This window comes from Artibeus jamaicensis, unplaced genomic scaffold (assembly GCF_021234435.1).
Source record: "Artibeus jamaicensis isolate MK-2021 breed Jamaican fruit bat unplaced genomic scaffold, CSHL_Jam_final contig_471, whole genome shotgun sequence".
In the NCBI taxonomy this organism is placed as follows: domain Eukaryota; kingdom Metazoa; phylum Chordata; class Mammalia; order Chiroptera; family Phyllostomidae; genus Artibeus; species Artibeus jamaicensis.
In genome coordinates this window covers 2,397,955-2,423,385 of record NW_026521850.1, presented here as the reverse complement: position 1 = coordinate 2,423,385, position 25,431 = coordinate 2,397,955, and the positions used below count along the sequence as shown (strand labels likewise).

General features: G+C 58.4%; 1 protein-coding gene across 4 annotated transcripts in view; it reads right to left on the bottom strand.

The window, feature by feature from the left end:
• Positions 1 to 742: 742 nt before the first annotated feature.
• The window catches only part of NACC2 (NACC family member 2), a 62,802-nt gene continuing 38,113 nt past the window's right edge, over positions 743 to 25,431 (bottom strand). For all 4 annotated transcript variants that reach the window (XM_037127690.2, XM_037127691.2, XM_037127687.2 and 1 more), the window contains 4 exons: positions 8,319 to 8,483; positions 6,815 to 6,920; positions 6,425 to 6,522; positions 743 to 5,533 (listed from right to left, as the gene is read on the bottom strand). In XM_037127690.2, coding sequence (XP_036983585.2) covers positions 5,031 to 5,533; positions 6,425 to 6,522; positions 6,815 to 6,920; positions 8,319 to 8,483 — 872 coding nt within the window. In that variant the 3' untranslated portion in view covers positions 743 to 5,030. The remainder of the gene's footprint in view (positions 5,534 to 6,424; positions 6,523 to 6,814; positions 6,921 to 8,318; positions 8,484 to 25,431) is intronic.

The window sequence follows — 25,431 nt, the reverse complement described above, 5'->3', positions numbered from 1 at the left end:
ACCAGGGCGCTTTTGTGAGGTCAGAGGTGGCCACCGTGGATGAGACCCTCGCAGGACAAAAGGATGTGAGGACCCTGCCTGTCGGTGTCCACACACGGGAAGCAAATGTGGAGGCCAGCGACCACATTCCCCCCCCCCACACACACACAAACTGATGCAAAGCCTCACCTGCCTGGGGCCCGGGGAAGACTCGGATAATGGTCCTTGGGGCTCCAGAAGGTGAGGAGAGGCGGGCACGGCTGCCAGGCTGGAACCCGAGAACCCCAGGCTCTGCTGGCCTGGGAGGGACACCTCCAGGGGCAGTTGGGATATGGGACCACAGCCTGGCAAGGAGGTCCCAGAGGGCCAGGCAACCTGCTCCTCCCTCTTGCAATTCCCCCTCCATCCACGGGGGGAGGGGGCAGGCCTCGTACAGCAGGAGGTTGGGACAGGGGAGGAAGGCTTCTGCACACCCGGCAGGTGGCAGGCAGGTGAGTCAGATGAGGGGGCTTTCCCAGTTTGCAGACCGTAATAAAAAGAGGGGAGGGTCTCGCCCAGGCCCCCCAGGACATCCTACCCAGCACCCCCCTTCTCTTGTAAGTCAGTGTGGGAGGGTAAATGGACCAGGTGTGGACCATGGGCTTGCAGGTGGTCCTGAGGGTGTCCCAGAACTGGTTGCCCTGCCCCCAGCAGCCCAACCTGCCCCTGCCCAGCCCCTCTGTGTCTCTCCCGCCACCTATGGTCCAAGCAAAGTGCAGGCGGCTTGGGTTTGAACTGACTTTATTATTCTGTAAATGTGAACTTTACAAAGCGCTTTACAATGAACAGTGGTGTCTTTCTGTCTGCCTGTAACGGATTCCCACCTCACGGGGTGGCTCGGCGCACGCCAGGAGCCCTAGTCTGCGGTCGCAGGCAGACGATTCTGTAGGCTGATGACCAGCGCAGCGTCGGCCGCGGCCAAACAGCAACAGTCTTGGCTACACTGCGGAGCAGCCCAGAGACTGAGGCGCAGCGAGAACAAAGGTTTCCTCCTCCTTAAAAAAAAAAAAAAAAGAAAGAAAGAAAAAAGAAAAAAGCTAGCATCTTCTGTGGCTGAAATCAAACGCAGTGGCACGGGAAACCAACCTTTATACAGCACAGGAGCGGTTTACGCACTTCGTTTATTTGTTTTTAACAGTCATGAGTTACAGTACTACCTACCCCTTCACCCAACTTCGCAACCACCGTCTCCTGGGAGAAGTCCTTTCCCCAAACACCCGTCCAGGGGATGGATGGTCTGTTTGCACCCAGTGTCGACCAAATGTTCAAGTCAAAAATATTTATACATTTTTATATTTAGTTTTTTTTGTGTGTCTGCTAAAAATAGTATTGCAAGTTTTGGCTTCTGTTGACATAAAAATTACAGTCATGTGCAAAACGCTAACAACGAAGCGATTGATCAGAATTCAAGCAGGTTGTCCAATCTGAAAGCGTTAGATTTCTGCATAATTTTCCTTCTCGTTTTCTTTTTTTTTCCAAAGAAACACAACAAACAAACAAAACAACCAACATGTTGCTGCCATGTCAGAAACATCTTGCACCAAACCCTGCCAGTCCCAGGTCTCTGGTGGGGACGCGGAGCCGACCGGCCGGCACGATGACGGTTTTCGGCGGCAGCAATGTTCTGAAACAGCAGTCATAAAGCCCAAGGCAGCGAGAGCCTGCGGTCCCGTGGGTGGGTTACTGCCGGCAGAGGCAAACAGGCTTTTTCTCGGAGTTTTCAGTTGGTTAATGGCTCGTTGGCCTTTTTCTACTGCAGCAGGATGGTTCCACGAAAGTAACCCATCCAGAGGGGGATCTGAGCAGGAACCAGCTGGGGGTGGTCGTGCCCTGGGCCGTGCACACCCCCACCCACACCGTCTCCTGGCTCTGAACACAAACACAAAATGGACCCTCCCCGAGGAGAACTAGGCGGGGCTCCCACCTACACCAGGAAGCCGTGCAGGGGCTGCAGGCTCCCGCCCTCGGCCTCGCCCCCTTGCCTCTCAACCACAGCTGCGCCCAGTCAGGGCAAAGTGAGACAATGGAATCCAACGCAAAGGTAAGTGACCACAGAGAACTCTGGGCGAGGCCAGACACAGTGCAGACAATGAGACAGAATTCAAGTACCCAGGCACGCCGGCCAGGCGGGCAGGCCCCGCCCGAGCTCACAGTATCTGTCGCTTCAAGGGTCCCTTCCCCGGGACCTTTCGCACTCCACCCCAGCCGCCTCCCGCAGCAGGGCGGGGCGGCGGCTGGAGCCCAGGCCAGGGCCACATTGGCTCCACGCCATCAGCCCCTTCTCTCCTCCTCGACAAGGCGCTGCTATGACTTAGCTCTATAGAGACTATGTAGTATATGCATATTGCTAATAGTCAAGCTCAGGGATAAAGGTGCACACATCTCATAAATACTGAGCGGTTCGTCTCTCCATCTACAGGGTCTGGGGGTCAGGATCACGCTGACGGGACAGGGATTAGTCTTCTTGTAAACAGGAGGGGAGGGTCCGGTGTTCGTAATTGGTTTTCCTTGGGAAAAATGATCAAAAGATGCTAAGGCACTCTGGAAGGCCCCCGAGCCAGGCCGCCGCCGCCCGCCCCGCGGAACGTCAGGGCCTCGGAGGGACACCCCGGCACATACAATCATCAGCCATGCCCGTCCGCAAACGCTCCGGACCCACGTCCACCGCGGGACACTTTAGTGCAAAACGCTCGGCCCGGCCCGCCAGGGCCCGGGAGAGCTCAGAACCCATTCACATTTAATGATTAAAGTTTCCCCTAGAGCTCTGCCTTCCTTACCCAGAACAACAAAACAGACGGCGATTATAAACAACTAAGGGGCAGAGGTCACGGGACATTGTGCTGGCCTGAGCCACGGTCAGGCCTTCTCTGTGCGGCCACCGCCTCCCCCGCCGGGCCAGCGGCACCCCTCCCTGTCCTGGCCCCGGGTGGGTGGCCGTGCCCTCTATGGAGTGGAGGAGAGAGAGGAAGACAGAGCGAGCCCTTCGGTCCACAGCCAGGACGGTGGGCCTGTCTCCCGAGGGTCCCCAGGGATGGTCAAATTAAAGTGCAAATTTGGGTGGGAGAGAAGATAAAGGAAACTCCAGATGGGAGATGGGTGGGGGTCAACCTCACCCACCAACACCTCCCCTGCCCTGAGGCCACCTGAGGGTGCCGGGGGTATGGCCTCCTCCCAGTTACAGGAGGACTCAGTTCTGGTCCCTAGCAGGCGGTTGGGCCGGGCCCCAGACAGGGAGGAAGAGGCGGAGGCCAGTTTGCAGCCCCAGCCCACGCCAGGGGCTCTGGACCGTTCTGCACTCGGGCAGGCCCAAGGGGGAGAGGGGCTGGGATCAGCTCCCAAGTATCCACCCAGGGCCCCTCAACCTCTTTCCAGAAATTGTCAGGTCTTTCCGGAGGTCAGGCCTACATCTGCCCTGGCCGGAGCGGGCCAGGAGGCTACATGCAGCTGCTCCCCCACCCCCCGGAAAGGCAGCGGCAGCAGGAGAGAGTGGGAAAGAGCTCGCCCCCAGACCCCAGGTTGCCCCACGGGGCCCTGCAGCTGGCGAGGCTCAGCTTTGTGGGTCCTGAGTGGGGCCGAGCCTCACCTGCCCAGCCCTGCGTGCACCCACAGACAGAGGAACAGAGCCTGGTGCCATTCCAACCTATTCTAGTCTGGGAATGGCGGGGGGCTGCCTGGAACTGGGGAGGCAGGCTGCCCTGGACAAGGACACAGCACCCAGGGCGAGTAGCTACGGGAGCACTTGGGACACCCGTGTCCCCCGCACCCAAAACCAGCAGCTAAACCTCAAAAGGAACATTCCAACCTCAAACAAACCAACAACTTCTGTGGGCCCTTCCTCTGCACCCCTACCCTGGGCGCCCCGGCAGCTGCCCCAGTGCAGGTCTGTGCCCACTGTCCTCACACCTGCACCCTCAGAGCGAGGCGCACCTCACAAGTCAGAGCACAGGATGGGGGCCCCACTCCGGCCCAGCCTGGCCCCCTGTGCCCACCAGTCAGGACCCCAGCCACCAGGCTGGCCCCCGAAGTGGCCTCCACCTCCTCTGCACTTCTGGGGACCCCCTGCCCCCAACAGGAAGTGAGTAAAACCTGGCCTAGGGCGGGGAGACATGGTATACGGATGACCTGCCCTGAGCCATCACAGGTTGGGGGCAAAGGACACCCAGTCCTCCCTAGTTTTTTGCTCTTTTGGGTCTGAAAGTTTCCAAACCATGTATGAAACGGATCTGAGTTTCAACAAAAACAAATGAACAAACAAACACAAGCCCGACAAGGTGGAGGGCGGGGTACCCGGGCGGCAGCCCCACCCACAGGGCAGCAGGCAGCGGGCGGGAGCTGGGGGACCCAGGTGCACCGAGGGGTGGCTGGGGCCAGGGGACAGGCACAGCAGGGCCCTGCTCCCTGCTCACGGGGAGAGCAAGACCCCTCACTGTCTGCGACACTACTCCCCACGCACAATCACACACACACACACACACACACACACACGCTTGCACACTCACACACCCCACTCACACTCAGACCCAGCAGGCCTGACCCCGGGTCTCAGGAAGAAGGAAAAACAAGGAGTTTGGCCTCTGGGGGCCCAGCCCTGGCCATGGCCCCAGAGGGGCGGGCGGGTTCCTCACAGGTAAGGACACAAGTCCCCATGCCACAGGCCCCTGGCTTCATCCGGGCAGAGGGGCAGGAAGGGGGGGTGGAGCTGGGGCAGGGCTGGGCCCCAGGGCCTGGCGGCCTCTTGTGCCCTCCTTGAGAAGGGGGGAAGCTACACTTGGAGGCTGACCTCGAGCATGAAAAGGAGGCCCTGGGGCCTTTCTCGCAACTCGGCAGCCAGTGGCCTAATTGTTTACAGTGTCACGAATGCAAGTTTCCTTCATAAATTTTAAATACAAGCAGAATAAAAATCACATTTTTTTCAGGCAACAGCAGTTCAGTAGGTAAGTGGCTTGATCACATTTGTCTGTATTAGTAACGCATGCAAGCAGCTAGTACCGGTCCCCGGCGCGTTCGGCCCTCTACAAGGTCCCCGCGTAGGAGCCCTCGGGTCTCCGGGCTGCAGGCGTCTGGGGCCGGCTCGAGCTGCTGCTCCCCTGCTCGAAGGGCTGCGGGGGGCTCTGGCTGGCGGGGGGCAGCGGCTCGGGTGCCACCACCTCCTGGATCACAGAGCCGGCCCCTTCCGCCTCCTCGCCGGCTTCAAAGGCGGGGTTGGCGGGGGCGCCCAGGTCAACATTCACGGTGTCAGTTCTCAGGGCCACGATGGCAGCCGCGTCCGCCCGCCGCTCAGCGTACAGGCGCTGATCGAACACCTGTGCTGTGGCAGGCGGGAACTCGGGGTCGAGGGGCACGCTGGCGGCCGAGGAGCCCATGACCGTGCGGTACATCTCCACGCCCTCGGGCAGCATGGACTTGATCTTGGGCAGCCAGCGCTTCCGGACGCGGCGGGCGTTGGTGCACATGTCCGCGGCGATCACATTCATCTCGCTCTCCTTGAAGCTGGGTGCAAAGTTCTGGCAGTACACTGGAGGGACAGGGGCCGGGGCGCGTGAGGGTGGCTGCGCCCCCGGGACTCCCTGCTGCCAAACCCCCACCTCCTGAGGGGCCCCGAGGCCGAGACACCCTGGACAGGCGTCAGGGTGGCCACTCTGGGGCTGCTGGGGGCAGCAGACGGGTCCTGCTCCCCACTGGCACAGGGGCCACATGGCCGCCCTTTTGCCACTTGGCCCTGTAGGCAACGCCCCGCTCTGGGATGGTCTCTGGTCAGAATGTTCAGGGAGCAAAGACCATGAGCAGACCAAGGGCAAGGCCGAGGCTCCAGCACCTGACCACTGGCTAGCTGCTGCGTGGCCGTGGGCAGGGCCCTTAGTCTCTCTGGGCCTCACCTTCCCCTCTACCTTATCTTCCGGGCGGCCCAGCCTGCACCCCACACTTTCCCCATTGCAAAGCCCCTCTTTGCTCTCAAACGAGGTTATGTTTTTAAGCCTTTGGTGGGCCCACAGCTGTAGGAGGACACGCACTCGGGCAGTGTGGCCGTGCTGGGCACTGCTCGTGTCTCCCAAGACGGGGGTGTGGGGCGGGGTGGCGTCTGCCACCGCAGTGGCCGGGCTCCACCCCCGGGCACCCAGGAGTGGGAGGCCGAAGCCGCCGAGCAGATGGCAAAGGCTCAAAATAACTTTCAAATGTAAATAAAGGGTTTTGTTCAAAAAGGAAAATTAGATCTATTTCACGTATTAAAATAGTTTCGCAGCTGAATTCATCATGCTTGGAAACCTACCAAGAATGTTCCCACCTCGAGACCTGGCTCCCAAGAGCTGCTCTTTTCCTCCCCGACCCTGGGCCCCGCCTGGCGCTGGGGACAGGCCACCTCTCCTCCAGAGGCCCCCCTGCCCCCTGGCATAGCCAGGCCCCTTACGTTTCACAGCGTTGAGGACTCGGCTATCCAGTGGCTTGCGGCTCGGGTCGCTGGTGGACGACCGGATGCCGGTGCCGCAGCTGTTGGCCAGTGTGTTCCTGGCAGGGGCAGGAGGGACACAGGGTAAGGACTCGGCCACAGGTGACCGTGGGAATGGGTTCCCCTGCCTGAGTGCTGGACAGAGGGGCTGGACGCCTGTGGGGGGGCTTGTTCCCAGGGTTGGGTGCAGCGGGAGAGCAGGCCCTACACCCTCTGGTGGAAGGTATTTCGTCACCTTGCTGGGGGGTCCCAGAGCCCTCCCCAGACCTGCCTCAGGGCGTGAGGGCAGAAAGGTGAGTGAGGACCTTAAGGAGCAGACGCCCGGAGCTCCCGGGCAGCCAAGGGGCCTACCTGTCGAAGAAGGTGGCGAGGAGCCTGCGCAGCAGCACCTTGTGCTTCACCCCCGCGCACAGGTGGCAGTTCATCAGCTGGCCACGCGTGATGTAGACGCCGGAGCCTGTGGCCACCAGACACCCAGTGAGGTGGGGCCCAGCCGCCCCACAGGCTGTCCCCAAACTACCCTTCCAGCCTCAAGGAAATTCCCTGGCGCGGCCGAGGTCTAGGGGTACTTTGTCCTGCCCAGACACGGTAATGGGGGGCAGGTCACAGAGGTCGTGCTGGGGCTCCCCCCACCCCAGCACACGCCTCCTCTGGGCTGAGGTGCGACCAACAAGCCCACGTGGTGCTGTCCACCCCGAGAAGCCTAGGGACACCCGGGCACCCCGTCAGGCTGGGAACAAAGGGCCACAGCCTCCCTGTCGGGAAAGGGGACATGGCAGGGCTCCCCCTGGTGGACAGGGAAAAGGACCACACAAAGGCCCTGCTCTGCCCAGGCTCGGGCAGGCCTTCCCTGGCTTCAGTGCTTCCCCCACGAGCTGGGTCTCCAGGGGAGCCGGCAGCAGCTGGTCAGAGAGGCCCAAGGCCAGTGCTGCATGAAGACCACCTGCAAGCTCCTGGTCAGTGCTCTCTGCCAGTTCCCAGCCAGAACATGCCAGGTGTCCCCGGTGGCCTCATGTCCACCCACCTCCTATCTGCAGAGCCTCAAACTCAACAGTAGAGCAGGTCACCCTGGGCTCACCTCGTGGTGGGGAGACCTCCTCAGGGGCTGGGCACAGTGGGGCCCGATAACCAGCTGGGGGCCAGCCAGGGAGGGGTCCTTGCCTCTCCCAACCCCGCCCACTGACAGGCAGGAGTCAGCAGGGACCTGGCAGCTGGCAGAGGAAATGGGGGTGCCCTGAGGTGAAGGGAGATGCCTTGCTCCCAGCCAGCCCGTGTTTGGGACCCCTGGGAAGGAGGGGTGAGACCCCTGGGAAGGGCTCCGTGTCCACCAGCGAGGGTGACAGCGCCACCCGCACCCACCACCCCCTGGAACAGCCTCACAGTCTCATGACGGTTCCCACTGATTCCCAGGTTCTTACGGTTCCCAGGATCAGTGATTCTGGCAAAGACACTGGCCCTAATGGGCTTCTGACTCAGTCACGTTGTGCCTTTTCCAGATGGGCCCGTCTCTGCGAGCTGCGGCTCCAAACCCCTGGTCATCCCCTGCAGACCCGGCCATGGGCACTCGGGGAGTCAGGACTGGGGGGTTAGTAAACTGGGTGTGGCTTGGTTTCATCTGAGACCTAAAATGAGAGTGCAACGGAGGCGGCTGCCTCTGCCAATCGGGAGCGAGACCAGCCCAGGGGATTCAATTAGAATGCTAAATGAATTCAATTGAATAACTCCTCTTAATGACACATTCTTCCAAAAGGGAATTAGAGGAAATAGACGTTCTATCTTTTTTTTGACTGATTGGTGATGAGTACATTGTTCACAGACCCGCAGAAAAATAACTGAGGCTGGCGGAGCGGCTCACCTGCCACCAGCTCCAGCTTCTCGCCGGGGTCCCCCTCCGAGTAGAGCTTGGGGTGGCAGCGGTAGCCGATCTGGCTGATGAGGCTGGCTGGCAGGGCCACGAGGTCGCGGCGGATGAGGACGCAGGAGCGGCTCTCCAGCGGCACCGGCTCTGGCTTCTCTTGCACTGTGGGCACAGAACGGGCCAGTCAGGGTCCCCGAGAGCAGCCACGGGCGGGAACAGGGCACAGGAGCTCCCGCCCTGGCCCGCGAGGCCCTGCTCTCCTCGCCCGCCCACCCTGCCCTTTGCAGGGAGGACCAGCAAAAACACGGGAGCGGAGGAGAACAGGTGAGGGACGCCCACTGAGTCCCTGGGGGCTCCTGGGAGGTGTCCACCAAGCAGAGGCCCGCAGGTCAGGGGGGACTGAGGGCTCAGGGCAGGGCCGCCCTGTGGTTGCTTCCCCGAGGCCACACCCTCTGCACCTGCCTGAGAGGCGGCTTGTTTGCCAGCAGCCAAGTGCTGCATCTGCCTACCCCACGCTGGGCAGTTGCCGCATCTGTGAACACTCCTACTGAACCGCTGTGGGGGGCGGGCGGGCAGGGCACAGTCAGGGAGCCCTGAGCAAGCCAGCCCTGGTGGAGTGGGCCCAGCCACACCCAGGCCACCCTGTGCCCTTGGTTCAGCCCCGTTGCAAGGAGGTGCCCACCAGCCTGCTTCGGTGGAGGGCCGCCTAACTGTGCCTTCAGGCCAGCTGCCGCCACGTTCCAGGGGGAGGAGGGAGTTTTCCCCAGTTAGCAGACCCCGAGCTGCATGGATCTGGGAGTCAGAAGGGGCCCCCCTGGCAGGGTGGCATTTCCCACCGGACATGCTGCGGGGCCACAGTGGGGAAGGGGGGTGAGCAGAGAGCAGTGGGGAATCTTTGCACCCCAAATCACCAGGAGGAATCAGGATTGGGGTGGGGCCAGAAAAAAAAACCTCGATGACACTTTAAACCTGCCTGGCCCCACCTGCTGCGACCCTGGTCCCGCAGTGGGCGGCAGCCTGGCACCGGCACTCACAGAGCACTCTCCCTGCTGCAAACAGCACCAGCTGTTTGTGCCCCTCACACCCCGCCCCACCTCCCGGCCGGCTCCCCAAGAGCTGGAGACGGTCAGACCCAGAACAGGAGACATGCTCGCTGCTCCTGCTGGGCACGTGCCGGAGTCCAAGGGGGCGCATCTGGGAAGGTGCCCCGAATTCCTTTTCCGCACCCTGGTGCCTGCCCGGGCTCCTCCTTCTGGGGACGGGACAGGGGCCCCAGTTACAACTCGGTTCTGGGGACCTGGAACATGTGTGCCTGGGCACAGTGACGGGGCTGCTGGTGTGCCCTTGTGGCCAAGGGACAGAGGCCCCCAGACTGCAGGGACCCACCCAGTGTCCTCTGGTCACTGTGGGTCTGGCCGCCGAGGCAGGGCTGCAACCTTCATGACCCCGGACCTGGACGTGAATCAGCAGCAACCTGGTGTCCGGTTGTGGGCTCCAGGCGTGTGGCCCGGGGAACACGGAGAGAAGCACGCGAGAGGCAACTTGCTGGTGGGCTGGGAGGTGAGTCACCGCTGGCCACGCGGGGAGGGGGGTCACAGGCAAGCAAACAGGTCCCACCAGCCAAGTGAAACACAGTGTGGTCACAGGACATGTGGGTGGGCTGTCCAGGGGCTCCGGAGGGGAACCCAAATGGGTCCCCAAGTGCCTCCGGTCCTGCTGCTCCTGCCTCAGTGACCCTGTGACCCTGTATGAACCTAGCCAGCAAAGAAGGGCCTGAGGACAGAGCTGTCGGATGGGCCAGACACAGAAGGACACTCCTGCAGGAGGCAGACCCACAGAGACAGGGAGTCCACGGTGGGGCCGGGGAGGGGTGGGAGTGGGGGTTTCATGGGGACCACGTGTCTGTGTGGGAAGACAGACGGTCCGGGAGAGGACAGTGGTGGCGGCGGCTGCACAGCAGCGTGGCTGTCCTAATGCCACTGAGCCGTGCCCTGAGACGGGGTGGGGAACATAATAACGAAAAAGTGTTTAAGGACGAGTGGAAGGAACGACAGGTGACACAGGTCTGCAGGGTCACACAGGTCTGCAGGGTCACGCTGGCCTCAGCCGCTGAGCCTCCTCGGCCTCCCGTGGGTCCTGACTCAGATGCAGCAAGTCATGGACCTGCTCCTCCCGCAGCACGTCACAGCCCCGGCCCCAGGGCACGGTCCGCCAGAGGCCCCCAGGGAACCCTGCTCCCGTCCCTGGATGCATATGCAGTGTGCACCTGGGGAACGTCCCGGGAGACAACTCTGAGCCGGCACAGGCAGCCCTTACTCTTGGGAGCCCGCCAGTGTGCGTGGAGGCCGGGCAGGGGCAGAGAAGGTGATGGCCTCCCCACAAGAGTCTGTGCCTTCTGTTACAATGGCATGGTAAGAAAATGACCCCCTAGTTTCCAAAGATACAGAGAAGTACAACTTAAAACCAGAAGGCAAGAACGGTGCTCACACTGTGAGGGCTGATCGTAAGTACAGGCGACAGGAGACACCATTCGTGGCCCAGAGGGAGACCCACACAAACACGCTCGACTGACTGGTGACAAAGGTGCACATGTCACTCAGTGGAGGGGTGACAGCCGGTTTGACAAATGGTGCTAGGTCGCCAGCCACGCACAGGCAGAACGCACACAAAAACTCCTTCCACCTGAACTGCGTGCCTCATGCAAAAACCAACAGAAAGGGCCCGCTGGGCTGGTGCAGCTCAGTGTGCTGAGCGCCAGCCTGCGGACTGAAAAATGAACAGAAAGGGGCCATAGACCCAACGTAAGACGCGAAACTGTAACACTTCTACAAGAAAAGAAAATCTTTGTGATCTTGGGTTCAGCTAAAAGCTTAGATGTGACCCCAAAGGCATCACCCATAAAACAATTTATTGATAAACTGTACATTGTTTATCAGAACTGAGAGCGTCCCCCAAATGGAAACCTCCTGTCTGGGGAAGATGCAGAACCACGCTGGCTGTGGGCTGCAGGAAAGACGTGCTGATCACGGGTCTGGTGAAGGACCTGCATCGAAAAGACAGAGTGCTCTCAACACTCAACGGCAAGGAAATGAGCAACCTGGTTTTAAAACTGGGCCAAAGCTCTGGACGGACGCTTCGCAGAGAAGATCCAGATGGCAAACGATCACAGGAGAAGCTCTCCACCCTGTCGGCCGCCAGAACAAAGCAAAATCAAGCCACAGAGAGATGCTACTTCACACTTACAAGGATGGCTAAGCTTGAAACCGGAGCATAGCAAGTGCAGACAGGGACATGGAACAATGGGACCACTGGACCAGCCGGTGAACACAGAGGCACGCAGGCACGCTGGGAAATGGCTGGTTGGTTTCTTAAGAAGTTACACCTACACTTAGCACATGGCCAGGCAATTCCACTCCCAGGTATTCACCCCGGAGAAATGGGAAATGAAAACTGTCCCCACAGTTCCCTGTACGAGAATGTCTGCCTCACTCTGACCACATGCACCTCAAATGGGGAACAGTCCTGGTGCCCTGCAGCAGGGGACAAACGGGGCCACCCAGAGGAGAGGCTCCCAGCTCAGTATAAGAAGGAGCCCGTTACTGACATGTAACTTGGACAAACTCCGACTTATTCTGCCACATTCGAAGAGCCCACCTCCAGTGGTTGAAAGTGGGGCGACTCCTTGGGGTGGCGTTCCCCAGAAGACCCCACGACGAGCACCGAGAACAGGCCCGTGTCTTCCTGTGGTGCAGACAGGTGACCATGGGACAGCACAGAGGGGTCCTGGGGGTGACGGAGATGTCCTGTGTCGTGAACACTCAGGCCTCACAGCCCAGCGCCCGCCACACAGCAGCTCACAAAAGGGCCACCCCATGAAGAACCTTGTCTGCTCTGACACAACTGCGTCCGAGAAGACAGCAGGGGCGGCCCCTGCAGGGCACGCAGGCCCCCACAGCAGGGACAGGTGGGGTCACGGCGGGGTGAGAGAACAGAAGCACCCGTTTGTGTATAAGGGTCGCACCGCCGGCCTACGGCGCACCCCTCTTCCCACTTCATGGGCGCTAAAACGCGGGACAAAATGTGTCTGGAGCCAATGAACTGCAGTCTGTTTGGCAGGAAATGACAAGAGTCTGGCAGGGGACGCCCGGCAGAAAGGAGAACGGAGGTGGGAACAAAACTCGAGGACTTGGGGGCAAACACCGGCCGCCCTGGGCGCCGAGGCGGAACAGGACACGGCAGGTGCCTGGGGTCCCTGAGCTCAGGAAGGCGCAGGCGCAGCTGCTGTGGACGACGCAGGGCGGCTCAGACCCTGGACAGCACCCAGCGGGACCGAGGCCAACTGTCCCTCGGAGACAGCGCAGGGCACCTGAACCCCACCCCCGGGCGTGGCCCCACCCCACTGCCCTGGCCTTCGCCCAGCCCAGTGAGTTCCGCTGTGTGTGTCTCCTGCTCCCTGGTCTGGCCCTGGGGGACCCCGCCAGTCCCCTCACGGGTCTCCCAACCACCCCTGGCGACCCCAGCACCTGCTCTTCGTGCCAGTGTGGCCACCCCTTACGGCTCCTCGTTCTTCTGTGGGTCCCTCAGGCTTGTCCAGGGCTGTTCTTGAGATGCGTGCAGCTCCCCACCCACCTGACCAAGCGACACTGGCCACTAGGAATACCCAGTGGGGCTGTGGGCCTGGCAAACATCTTCGTGTAAAACCACACATGCACCCGCCCTGCCCGAGGGGGATGCCCAGGACACAGGTGCCCTGCGGAGCCCCCAAGGGGGACGCCCAGGAGGGCAACTTCCCACTGTGCGACTTTAACACTTGCCGGGCCGTGCATGACTGACGCACTCTGCTTGTGAGGCCCCGGCGCCGCCCACTGTGGGGGTGGCCACTCCAGCAGCTGCCTGGACGGCAGGGCCCAACCCTGGCCTGAGCCCGCAGGGCCGTGGCCCCAGGAACTGGCCTCAGGCACGACTTCCCAACTTTGCTTGAACACATTCGTCAACCTCAAAGCAGCACAGGCAGGAGCTTCGAAAAGAGCCACCAAGAAACGAAACACAATCACGTCTGGAACCAGACAGAAGAACGCCGGGTTTGGGGCCTGCCCAGGGAGAGGCGCGCCGGAGAACCCCAGCTGAGACTCGGAAAGGGCTGTGCCCAGGGGCAGGGCCGCCCAGGAGGCTGCCTGCAGCTCCAGTGTTCGCGCAGGAAGTCCAGCACCAACGCAAGTTCCCAGGAATACAAGGACACAGAACCAAATGACAGCCACCAACGTACGGAAGACGCCAGCCGGGCCCCGGTGGCCGCCCCACAACTGCCCCCAGTTCGTGGGAGAGGGAGAATGGTGCCAGACACCAGACTCGATGGAAGTGCTGGAAATGGGGTTCAACAGGGCGGTGGGAAGATTCCTGAGCAGGAGAGTGACTCGACAGAGACAAGAAGTGGAAAATCAGAAAACAGAATGAAAGTCCCTGGAGTGTGGGGGTGGAAGCCCCAGGTGGAGAGGGGAGTGAGTGGTGAGCAGGGATGCAGAAATGGCCAGACACAAAGCTGGTGACGAAGGTCAAGAGAGGAGGGCACTGGGGAGGGGTGCAGAGCACAAGGGGGACTGACGTGCGGAGGAATCGACACCGGCATTTAAAAGAGCAACGGACGGGCTGGTGGAGCCAAACAGGCACAAGGACAGCAGATGGAAACAGCGGGGCCGTGGGGACAGCGAGAGTGAACGAGGAGAGCGGGACAGCGGCGCCTGCAGAATGGGGAGGAGAGGCAGCTGCATCACAGAGACTCGGCCTGGGGCTGCGGGCTCCCACATAAGGACGATGTCAGTCAGGGTGCGACCCGGATCTCCAGCCCGGACAAAACGGACCGGACCGCACACTCTACCGAAAGGTGAGAGCCGGTGAAGGCGGGACTGAACCGAAAGCACAAGAACCAGCCTTAAACCAGGGACAGAGAAAGCTGGGAGGAAGGCGGAAAAAGACGCACCAGGTCCATGCTGAGTGGGGAGGGAGTCGCACCGGGACTTCGAGGCACGGAGCTGTCTGGCGTCACTGCAGGTGTCTCACGGTGGTGACCCAGGGACCGACCCCTCAGGAAGACAGAACAGCCTGCAATGACCACACCCAGTGGGAACCTAGGACGAGCGCAGACCACAGAGGGCAGGCCAACTCCGACGCAGGACGGTGGCGCACCCCCCTCAGGCACGCTTCTGAGGCCGAGCGGACGCCTTGCCTGAGTCCGCTCTGAGACCACAGGGGATTTAACTCAGAAACCACGGCAAAAAGGTGACCAGAAAACCTGAAACGCATTTGGAAATGAAGCAACACACCAGCACGTAACCCGGTGGCCCAAACAAACGTCCCGTGCACAAGAAAAGTCCCGTGAGCTGACACACGGACTTGTGCGGACAGGATGGTCTGGGCTGCCGGGGGAGTGGACTGCCCCATGTGCAAATGCTGTGAACAGTTGAGGAATCTAGGGTCTAAAGGCCTCAAAACCTAGGAAAAGAAGAGCACATTAAACTCAGAGGAAGAGGTAAAGTGAAACTAAACACATACAGAGAAAACCAGGTCTGGCCCGGTGGCTCGCTTGGTTGGAGCAGCATCCTGTACACCAGAAGGTTGGGGGTTCGATCCCCAGCCAGGGCGTGAGAGGAGGCCACGATGGATGTTTCTCACACTGATGTTTCCCTCTCCCTCTCTCTCTTCCCCTTCCCCTCTATCTCCTAAAAAAAAAAACACCCCAAAAATCAATAAACATAATCCTAAGGTGAGGATTAAAAAAAGAAAGAAAAACAACCCTTGAGTTGGTTCTCTGAAAAGACCATGATGATGGAAAATCTCAGGGAAGAAAAAAGGGGAAGGGGCGCAAGTTCCCGATGCAGAGGACACGGCGGGGCTGGACCAGGGCGGCACTTTGCCGCGAGGCCCGCAAGCCCAGCTGTGGGCTGCTCCAGCCCCGTCTGCTTCTGTTGTGTCCTTGTCCGGTTTTGCCTCTTTTTTTTAGGAGAGAAATATTTTTTAAAGATTTTATTTATTTATTTTTAGAGAGAGGGGAAGGAAAAGAGGGAGAGAAACATCGATGTGTGGTTGCCTCTCACGCGTCCCCTACTGGGGACCTGGCCCACAACCCAGGCAAGTGCCCTGACTGGGAATCGAACCAGCGGCCCTTTGGTTTGGAGGCTGGCTCTCAATCCACTGAGCCACACCAGCCAGGGCTGGTTTTGCTTTTTTTTAAACCAGCTCTTTACAAATAGAAACAACACGCTGAGCTTGCGGGCTGCCCGTATGAGGCCGGGGGCACAGACCACCCCCACGCCTCGGCGTCCCGCCCCCTCCGGGGTCAGCACCCAGACCTCTCGAGGGCGTCGGGAAGAAGTCAGGCCAACAAGCCAGAAAACGAGACGACACCCTCACTTCTGTGGCACCGCCACGCGCCAGAACCGTCGCGAGGAGGAGGCGGGGTCTGTGCCTGCTGAGAAGGGCGGACCCCCAGCCTCCCCCGGGGCTGACCGCACACGTCTAAGAAGGAAACGGCTCCATCTTTCTCGCACAGACTCTTCCAGACCCTTTATTTCCTTGTATCTTTAAAACGTGTTTACTGATTTCACAGAGAGAAGAAGGGACACAGAGAAAGAGAGAAAACACTGAAGGGAGAGAGAAGCATGGACTGGCTGCCTCCCATACACGTCCCGACCGGGGACTGAACCGGCAACCTCTGGTGCACGGGACAACCTTCCGATTTGACTGAGCTGCTCGGCCAAGGGCCTCCTCCAGACCCCTCGCTCCACGAGGCCAGACAGCCTTGACCGCAACTGCGAGACGTTTCCTTACAGGGAAACCAGACGGCGCCCACTGCTGTTGACACGCAGGCAAAAATCCCGAGGACCCTGCGAGCAAACAGCTCCTCCCACGCGGCTGGGCCCCTCCACGTGCGGATCTTCCCATGGCCCCCCTTGGGCCCTGGGTCTGAGCTCCTGCATCCTCGGACGCAGGTTTGGGGTAACCCCAGGCACCCACACTTGCGTGTGCTCCCGGTACTGAGGCTGGAGCTCGGGGCGACCGGGATCTGGCTGCCGCCGCTGGACCCTGGGCCGTCCTCCCGCCTTTTCTGTCTGAGGCCCCCTCCCAGGGGGCCACACGCCTCAGGACGGGCACCAGAAAAGGGCAGGAAAACGCACACAAAAAGGAGGACGTTGAATCCAGAGGTCTCAACACGCACCTCGGCTGAACCTATGCCAGGGACGCAAGGGGTGTGGTTTTGTTTGGGTTTGAAAACCGATCGGTGTCACTCACTCAGAGCATGAAGGGTGGAAAAGGGCCCTGGCCCGGTGGTTGGGGTGTCCTCCTTCGCTCCTAAAGGTCACAGGTTCGATCCCCCTCAGGGCGTGTGCCAGAGGCAACCAATCAACATTTCTCTCCCTCCCTCTCTCGCCCTTCCTCTCTCTCTAGAAATCAATACCTATCTATCTCCGGGTGAGGACTTAAAAAAAAAAAGCAGTAGAAAAGGAAAACCATACAACCATTTCAATATTTAGACAAAAGGTTTTTGCCAAAATTCAACACTTACATAGATACGGAAAAAACTCTTAACCTAGGGGAAAAGGGGGTTTTCTTAATGCGATCAAGTGTATCACCAAAGAAGCCTCGAGCGAACGCCCCACTTGAAGATGAAACAGAGAACACACCTCTGCCAGGTCTGGACAGACGGACAGTGGGCGGGGCCCTGGTTCGCGCCATCAGCCAAGAAAGGAAGGAAGTTCACAACAGAAGTAAGTAAAAATCGCCACAGCCAGCAGGTGACAAGATCGTACACAGAGGAAGTCCTCGGGAACAGGCAGGTAAACTATTCGAATAAATAAGGGAGTTTATCTAGTGCCAGGTTTTTCTTTTCTATAATCCAGTTTGTTTTTTAATCATCTAATGAAAAAAGGAATATAAACCACGTAGACCAAGAGATGAATTTCTAGAAATAAACATAACAAAAGATGGGCAGAGAACTACAAAATATTCCCCGGAAAAGCCGAGAAAGACCTGAACGAAAGGAGGAAGGAGGAACGCGCCCACTCTCACTGAGGTACCAGCCCTGCCCAGGCCCACGTGCAGCAGGGCGATCTCGGCAGGGCCGCGTGGCATCGGGGAAGCCAGTTCCGAAAGGCGTGTGGAAAGGAAATGCGGGTGGTGGCCAAGGCCCGGCAACTGTGAAGGACAGAACCCGGAGGGACACCCACCACGCAGCCACCAGGACGCTGTGCCCTGGCCCGTGAGCGAGACCGCCAGGCGGAGCAGACACCGCGTGGAAGGAGAGGGGTCCACGCTGGCGATCGACCGGCAAGTCCACGGGGAGAAGCAAACCTAGAGCCCCACACTGCACACACCAAAAAGTCCATTCCAGATGACAGTGCCGGCGATAAGAACACTGGGAGCCGGCGGCGAGGGGGCACCGGGGGCTGTTGCATTAGACGCCTGGTCTCAGTATGAACTTGTGATTGGTATTATTTTTAAACACGGTATTTACTTACTTTTAGAGAGAGGGGAAGGGAGGGAGAAAGAGAGGGAGAGAAACATCGATTGGTGGCCTCTCTCACGTGCCCGATAGGGGACTGAACCTGCAACCCAGGCACATGCACTGACCGGGAATGGAACCAGTGACCTTTCGCTTTGTGGGAGGATGTCCAGCCCACTGGGCCACGCCAGTCAGGGCATGAACTCACAATCACCGAACGGACAAATTCTTAGCTCTGACTGCTGAACAATGACACACCCCAGCAACAAGCGAATGCTGTGCGGCAGAAAGCATGAGCCTGGACCACGCTGCCCAGTAGGACACACATGTCAGAATATGAGCCTGTACGCTGATGCCACATGAATAACAGAGCTACATGAAGGAGTGAGATAGAGAAGCAAGGGGTATGGGGAAGCGCTGCCCCACCAAGGACTGCCGACTAATAGCTCTGCCAGGCGGCTCAGTTGGTTGGAGCATCGTCCTGTAAACCAAAAGGTCATGGGTTCAATTCCCAGTCAGGGCACATGCCTGGGTTGTGGGTTCGGTCCCTGGTTGGGGTGTGTACATAAGGCAACCAACGGATGTTTCTCTTATGTTGATGTTTCTCTCTCTCTCGTCTCACACCCCTTCCTCTCTCTCTGGAATCAAAAATAAAATAAAGTTGGCCCTGGCTGGGTAGCTCATTTGGTTAGAGCAGCATCCTGAAGCGCCAAGATTGTGGGTTCGATCCCCGGTGGGGGCACGTACAAGAAGCAACAATGAGTGAGTCAATGAGTGGGACAACAAATGAACGTTCCCCCCCTACAATCAAACATAAAACATGCTTAAAACCCTTCCGTTTAAAAATAAAATTAAATTAAAATAGAAAATAGAATCAGGCCCTGGCTGGTGTAGCTCAGTGGATTGAATGTGGGCCTGTGAACCAAAGGGTCGCCAGTTTGATTCTCAGGGCACAGGCCTGGGTGGTGGGTGGGGTCCCCAGTGGGGGTTGCTAGAGAGGTAACCACACACTGATGTTTCTTGTTCTCCCTCTCTCCTTCCCTGCCCCTGCCTCTGAAAATAAATAAATAAAACCTTTAAAAAGATAAACACACTTAAACCCATAAAAACGTATCCTCGGGTGACGAAGAAAAAGACCGCCGACCCACCAACGGACGGGCCGTGGACCAGCACTACCCGGTGCGGGAGGGGGTGGCGCAGCCTCTTCTCGCGAAGGGAAAACAGTAACTCGGACCTGGCCGAGAGGTCGCCCGTCCCGAGGCATCAAAGGCAGCACCGCCAACATCGAGCCAAGCGGGTGTCGTGCGCCTCCCGATACGACACACGTCTGCGGGCCCGGCCAAAAGGCACCACCTGCGTCCGATCACGAGACAGAGACAGAGGCGGACGGGCCACACCCACGAAGTTTTTCCATAAACTCCAAATGATTACAAATCGAAGTGTCGTTTTTTATATATAATTTTTAAAATAAACTTTTTAAAAAGATTTTATTTCTTTATTTTGAGGGAGAGGGGAAGGGAGGGAGAAAGTGGAAGAGGAACATCCATGGGTGGCTGCCTCTCGTGTGCCCCCAACTGAGGACCTGGCCAACAACCCAGGCGTGTGCCCTGACTGGGAATCGAACCGATGGTGCTCAATCCATTGAGCCACACCAGCCAGGGGCTCAGAGTATTTTTTAAAAAGAATACATAGCGGAAGTGACACCCCAATAAATTCAATTAAAAAAAATAGAGAAGAAACACTACCATGACCTTGAGGCGAAGAAAGAGTTCTTTAAACAAAATATAAAAATCACTATGGACAAAGAGAAAAAAAATCAATAAACTTGACTGCATCAGAGTTACATTAAGAAAGTGAGGGCTGCAGGGGGTGGGGGAGGAAGATACTTGTGACAGGATCTGACAAGAAGCCTAATCAGGGTGCGAAGAAGGTCGTGAAAAGCTGTAAGGGAAGCCCTGGCTGGTGTGGCTCCGTGGACGGAGCGCTGGCCTGTGAATTGGGACATCGCAGGTTCGATCCCTGGTCAGGCACAAGGCTGGGTTGTGGGCCAGGTCCCTGGCTGGAGGCGCGAGAGAGGAACCAATCAATGTGTCTCGTGCACAGTGAGGTTTTTCTCCCTCCCTCCCCCCCCTCTAGAAGTAAATAAATAGAATGTTTTTTTAAAAAGAGAGAAAGAAAAGTGGTTAAGACAGACACGTCGCTAAGAAAAGTGGAACTACAGACTGAAACAGCCCCTTCGCAAGGAGCTGTCCCAAGGCTACGACCGTGAAGAGGCGCTCAACGTCTTCACTCGTTAAGGACATTCGAGGTGACGCCACCATGACGACAACTCGGGCAGTGTGGACTGCGGACTCCCGACAACCCGACGGCCACCCCGTCCCGTGTCCAGTGGGGAGCAGGCAGCCACTCAGAAGCAGCCCGAGAAGTGACCAAGAGACCGGTGCCAGCAGGCAGAGGCTTCCATCAGCCAACGGACACGACCAGAAATGTTTTTAAAAATCCGAAGGTGGGACCTCGATGGTGAGACATGGAAAGGATAAATAAGAACAAAATGGGACTGCAGGGGAAAAATTGGTGACCAAGGAAGGGCAACGGGAGCCATTCAACCGAAAGCCCCGACGGGAGCCAGGCTGCGCAGCGGTGAGGGGACAGCGCTGGGAGGCCTCGGGGACAGAAACAGGTTCTACCGGAGCTTGGGGTGGGGCTCAAAGATGCCCGAGCCGAACAGCAGCTGAGCGCTCGGGCCCAAAAGGCCCCGGCACCCGAAGCAGAGCAAATACAGGAGAAAGCACAGAGTCGCATCGCAACCGGGGTTAGAACAGCTGGAAAGAAAGACACACACAGAGGGACAGAGAAGAATGGCCACAATGTCCCGCAGGAACAAAACCCGCCCCAGAAGACAAGGGAACGACACACACCGAGAGCAACGGTGACCGCCGGGCCAGACTCCACATCCAGCAGGATCGCCCCTCAGAAGCGGAAGCAGCAACCGAACAAGGAACACGGGTTAATCTCACCGAATGTACACCGTGCGTCCACCGGGCAGGCTGTTTTTAAAGGTGACACGTCAACCTCCCCTACAGGTTTTCAGAGTTCCCTGCTGGTCCATCACTAGGACAGTCAAAATCACTGGGAGACGTTCTCTGGGCTGAAGGAACGTGATACCAGACGGAAACTCTGATGTATACAAAGTATGCAGAATAGGCAAGTAGAGGAGTGTTAATAGAAAAGTATTTTTTTCCATATTTTTAATGTCTTCAAAAGAAAATTGGACATCCACACTAAAAGAAAATAGAACCTCGCCCTGGCTGGTATGCTTCAGTGGACTGAGTGCCAGCCTGCGAACCAGAGCCGCCGATTCGATTCCCAGTCAGGGCACAAGCCTGGGTTGAGGGCCAGGTGCCCCATTCCTGGTGCAGAGGCAACACACACCGATGTTTCTCTCCCTCTCTTTCTCCCTCCCTTCCTTTCTAAAAAAATAAATAAAAATCTAAAAAAAACCCACCAGATCCCTTACCCACACTTTGTAACTCACACAGAAACTAACTCAGAATGAACCGCAGACCAAGTGTGACCTCAGCTATAAAATCTCCAGAACAGAACAGGAAAACCCGCTACCTCGTCAGGTGGAGACGGAAACACGACACCAAAGCATGACGTACAAGAGAAACAAGAGAAATAACTGATCGTTTAACTTCATCAGAGTTTTTAAATGCCTATAAAAGGCACGATTAATAGAATAAAAACAGCTCCAGTCTGGGAGGAAACGTTTACGAATTGCATGATCTGAAACACATAAAGAATCAATGATACTCAACGATAATCAATACTCAAACCACCCAGTAAAAAAGGCCAAAGACTGGAAGAGGCCACTGACCAGAGCAGGTGCATGACAGCAACAAACACGAACGACGCTCATCGTTAGACATGACGGGAAGTCAGAACTACCATGAGAATGGCTTAAAAATAAAGAGACAAAACCAAGTGTCGACAAGAACACAGGACAACTGGAACACTTGTGCATGGCTGGTTCTTCTGCGGTTAAATAGACACTCACCCCATGGCCTGCAATTTCACGCCGGGTTAGTTCATCCGGGGGATGAAAACTGAAGTCTGTGCCAAACCCGCACACGGATGCTGATAGCAGTTTAATCTGTAAGCACAAAAATCTAGAAACAACCCAAATATCCATTAACTGGCAAACAAGCAGTGGTTCAGCCCCCCAGTGGGATTCCACTCGGTGACAGAAAGGATGAACCACAGATTCTCACACCAACAGGAATGGATCTCAAAGGCGTTCCGACTCAAAAGGCCACATACTCTGTGACTCCATTCAAGTGACAGAAGACAGGTCAGTGAAGGGCAGGAGGTAGCCTGAGGGGGCGAAGAAGTGGCTACAGAGGGGCCGGTGACACCGTCTGCACCTCTACAGGGGAGTGACCGCATGAGTGTGTGCTGAGACTCCAAGACGGGGCAGCTGAGCCTCAAGTTTAAAAGCAACTCAAAATGGCACAAAGATAACCGGCTATTTCAAGTAAATACAAGAACATAAGGTTTATGGTAAAACACCTAACGACTGCACAGAGAACCGGAGTGGGGAATGGAGACATGTGTTTGAGGGGTCTTAAGTTACACAGTGAGATGGGATTGAGACGGCACCTCAGGATAGGCCGGGGGTGGGGGGGTGGGGGGACCAGAGTTAACTCGGCTGGCGTGATGGGGGCAACCATTCAGCCAGCCTGGGGCTGGAGGAACACGGGAAGAAACTCAATCCAAAACGTGCTGGGAAAGAGAAAACCAGCAGAGAGATCATGGACTTGAACCCCAGTCTATGGAAAACTATGTCAGGTGTAAACGGACTAATGAGTGCAAATAAAAACAGACTGCCAGGCCGGATAAAAATGGAAACCTCCGCCACAGTCTTTGGTGAGAAACGCACTTTCAGTCACTGGCGGTTTAAAGAAAGAGCTGGAAACAGCCAAGGCCACGAAATGCTACATCTGTGGAGGCTGGAATGGCTGTATTATCACCGAAGTAGATCAGAAACAGATCAATTCCAGGAAAGACACAAATCACACGGCTGGAGCAGCGAGCTCGCCACCTCGTTCTATTACCTACGGCAACACAGTGTGTCCTGACACCTTCCCGAGATTAACTACAGAACGCGGGCCCGGCGGCCTCACAGCGAATCAGTCCCACCAAACACCTGGGAGCGATCATCAAACCTACACCTCGTCTTCGAGAAGTAAAGCTCGGCCCTGTCCTGACGCCGAAACCGGACGAAGGCACGCCAAGAAAACTACAGTAACCCACCTTCGTGGGCAGGGGGCAGGGCTCCTTCAGAAAACATTAAGGACACACCAAATCCAGCAACTCGGGGGAGCCGTGCGCAGCGCACAGTGACTGAGCAGGGCGTGCCAGGGCAGCCAAGGGTGGGTCGATGGCCAAGCGCCACGGACACAATTCGCCACCCGAGTGAAGGTCAGGAAGAGACCCACGGAACCAGGGGCGAGCAAAAGACACTATTAACTCAAGCCTCTTTCATGGTTAAAAAGGAACGAAAGCTGGCAACCTATTTGGCCACCAGGAGTTAAACATGCACCTCTCCTGTGACCACGTCCCCTGCACATGGGTGGTCACGGCAGCCCAGCACCATGGGCACTTGGGGCACAGTGACAATACCCCCCCACTCCCAGTCACCTGCATGTCTGCTGCCTCCCAGCTACCTGGGCAAGAGCAGGGATGGGCTGGGGGAACAGGCACTCAGGGGGCTACAGAACCAGCACCCCCCCAACTGAGCCAACCGTGTCTCACCCCAAGGTGCATGGGGCACAGTTTACACACCTCTCGTTAAGGCTGTGCCCCAGGAACCTGGTGTACAGACTCTTGGGGCATCAGGGCCTGGGAGGCTGAAACACGACGCTACACAGAAGCTCTGCTGGCCCCCCGAGTTTGTCAGCTGTAGCCGAGGACTGGGGACCTGGGGAGGCCACCCCTGCTGGCCCTCGGGCACCTCCTGGGACTGGCACCTCCTTCACCCACCAGTGCTGCTGGGGTGTTGTTTTTAAAGGGAAGTTACATCCCCAACCCAGCCCCTATCCTGCCGGTCCCACAACTTGGGTCCCACCCAAGCCAGGTCAGGGACAGACGCCCCTGTTCCAGGGCCTCACATGGGTTGGGCTGAGCTTGAGCAGTGGCGACACCCCGGCCCAGACCAAGAGGCAGTGTGGGGCGGGTTACCTTCTGATCCCTTCTCCGTGGGACCCCAAATGACAGCCCCCTGAGTTCTGAGCCTTGGGTGGCGTGGTCCCTGACGCCAGGCAGCCCTCCGGCCGAGCAGGCAGGTGGCCTTGCCGGAGGGACCACAGCCACGGGCCAGGCCCTGCCCCGGAGGCCCGGCCGAAGCCATCAGATGGGACAGCAGCAGCACTGACCTGCGAGGCGGCCCACGGGGCCTGGCCCGGGCAGGGCTCGCACACACACCTGCCAGCTGCTGCAGCACCCGGGAGCCTGGGGCAGACCGGGGACAGCTGTGCGCTCACTGTGTCCTGTGTCAGGACGCAGGGACGGCTGGGCTGAGGCTAAGTGTCCCCAAGGGCTCATCGTCACCCAAGTCCCTAGGCCCATCCCATGGAGCTGGAGCTAGAGCTCAGTGACAGACACCCGAGTCCCCTGCCGGCAGAGTGGCTTACAGGGGACAGTGGGCAGACCCAGGGAGCTGACTGTCCCCTGAGAGGGAGCAAGACCACACAAGGCCACCAGCTCACAGGCCACCAGGAACACCCCCGGGTGGCTCCACCAGGAAAGGGTTAACGTGGCGGCCCCTGCTTGTGTCTAAGGAGGGAGTCGTGTGTTTGTCCCGGGCTTCCACAGGGGCTGGCATCAGCCTTCCGATCGATACCTGCCCCGCCCGCAGTCTAGGCATGGGGGGGAATGTCGGCTCAGGGCCCGGGGGGTGAGGAAGGGGGTCAGACAGAGGAAGGGGGCCCTCCCTGCACAGAACAGGGGAGGGGACCCCGGTTGGCACCACATCCACCCCACCATGCCTGTCAAGCTCACCTCCCCTCTTGCTGCCTCACCTCCAAGGGGCCAAGGGTCAGCTCCGGTGACGGGCCACGCAGCCGTGATCAAATACTTGGTCAGGGTCCCCCAATGTGAGGGCAGGGGCCACACCCTCCTCAGCCACCATGACCTGTGGTCTGTGGCTGCAGACATGCCCAGGGGTCTCGGAGACCACAGGGACAGACCCCTTACTGTACCAGGGTGCCTGCCCCCTGTACCCACCCACCACAGAACCAACACTGCCCCCCCGGAGCCTCACTGCCTTGACCTGCACACACCGCTAAACTCTCAAGCCCCTGGGAGCTGGAGAGCAGCTGCCCTGAGCCCCAAGCTGTGCCCTGCAGAGGAGGGGGATGCTGTGGGATGGAGCGGGGAGTCCCCACCAACACCCCCCACCCCAGTCAGGGCCTTCCTGGTGGCATCCTCATCCTGCCTGACATCACCAAATCAGTGATGACCGACTGTCCTTTGATGGGGCCTGGACACATTACTGTGGCGTCTGCATTGACAGACGAGGATGGCCCAGGGACGTGGGGGAGGGGGGAGGGGGGA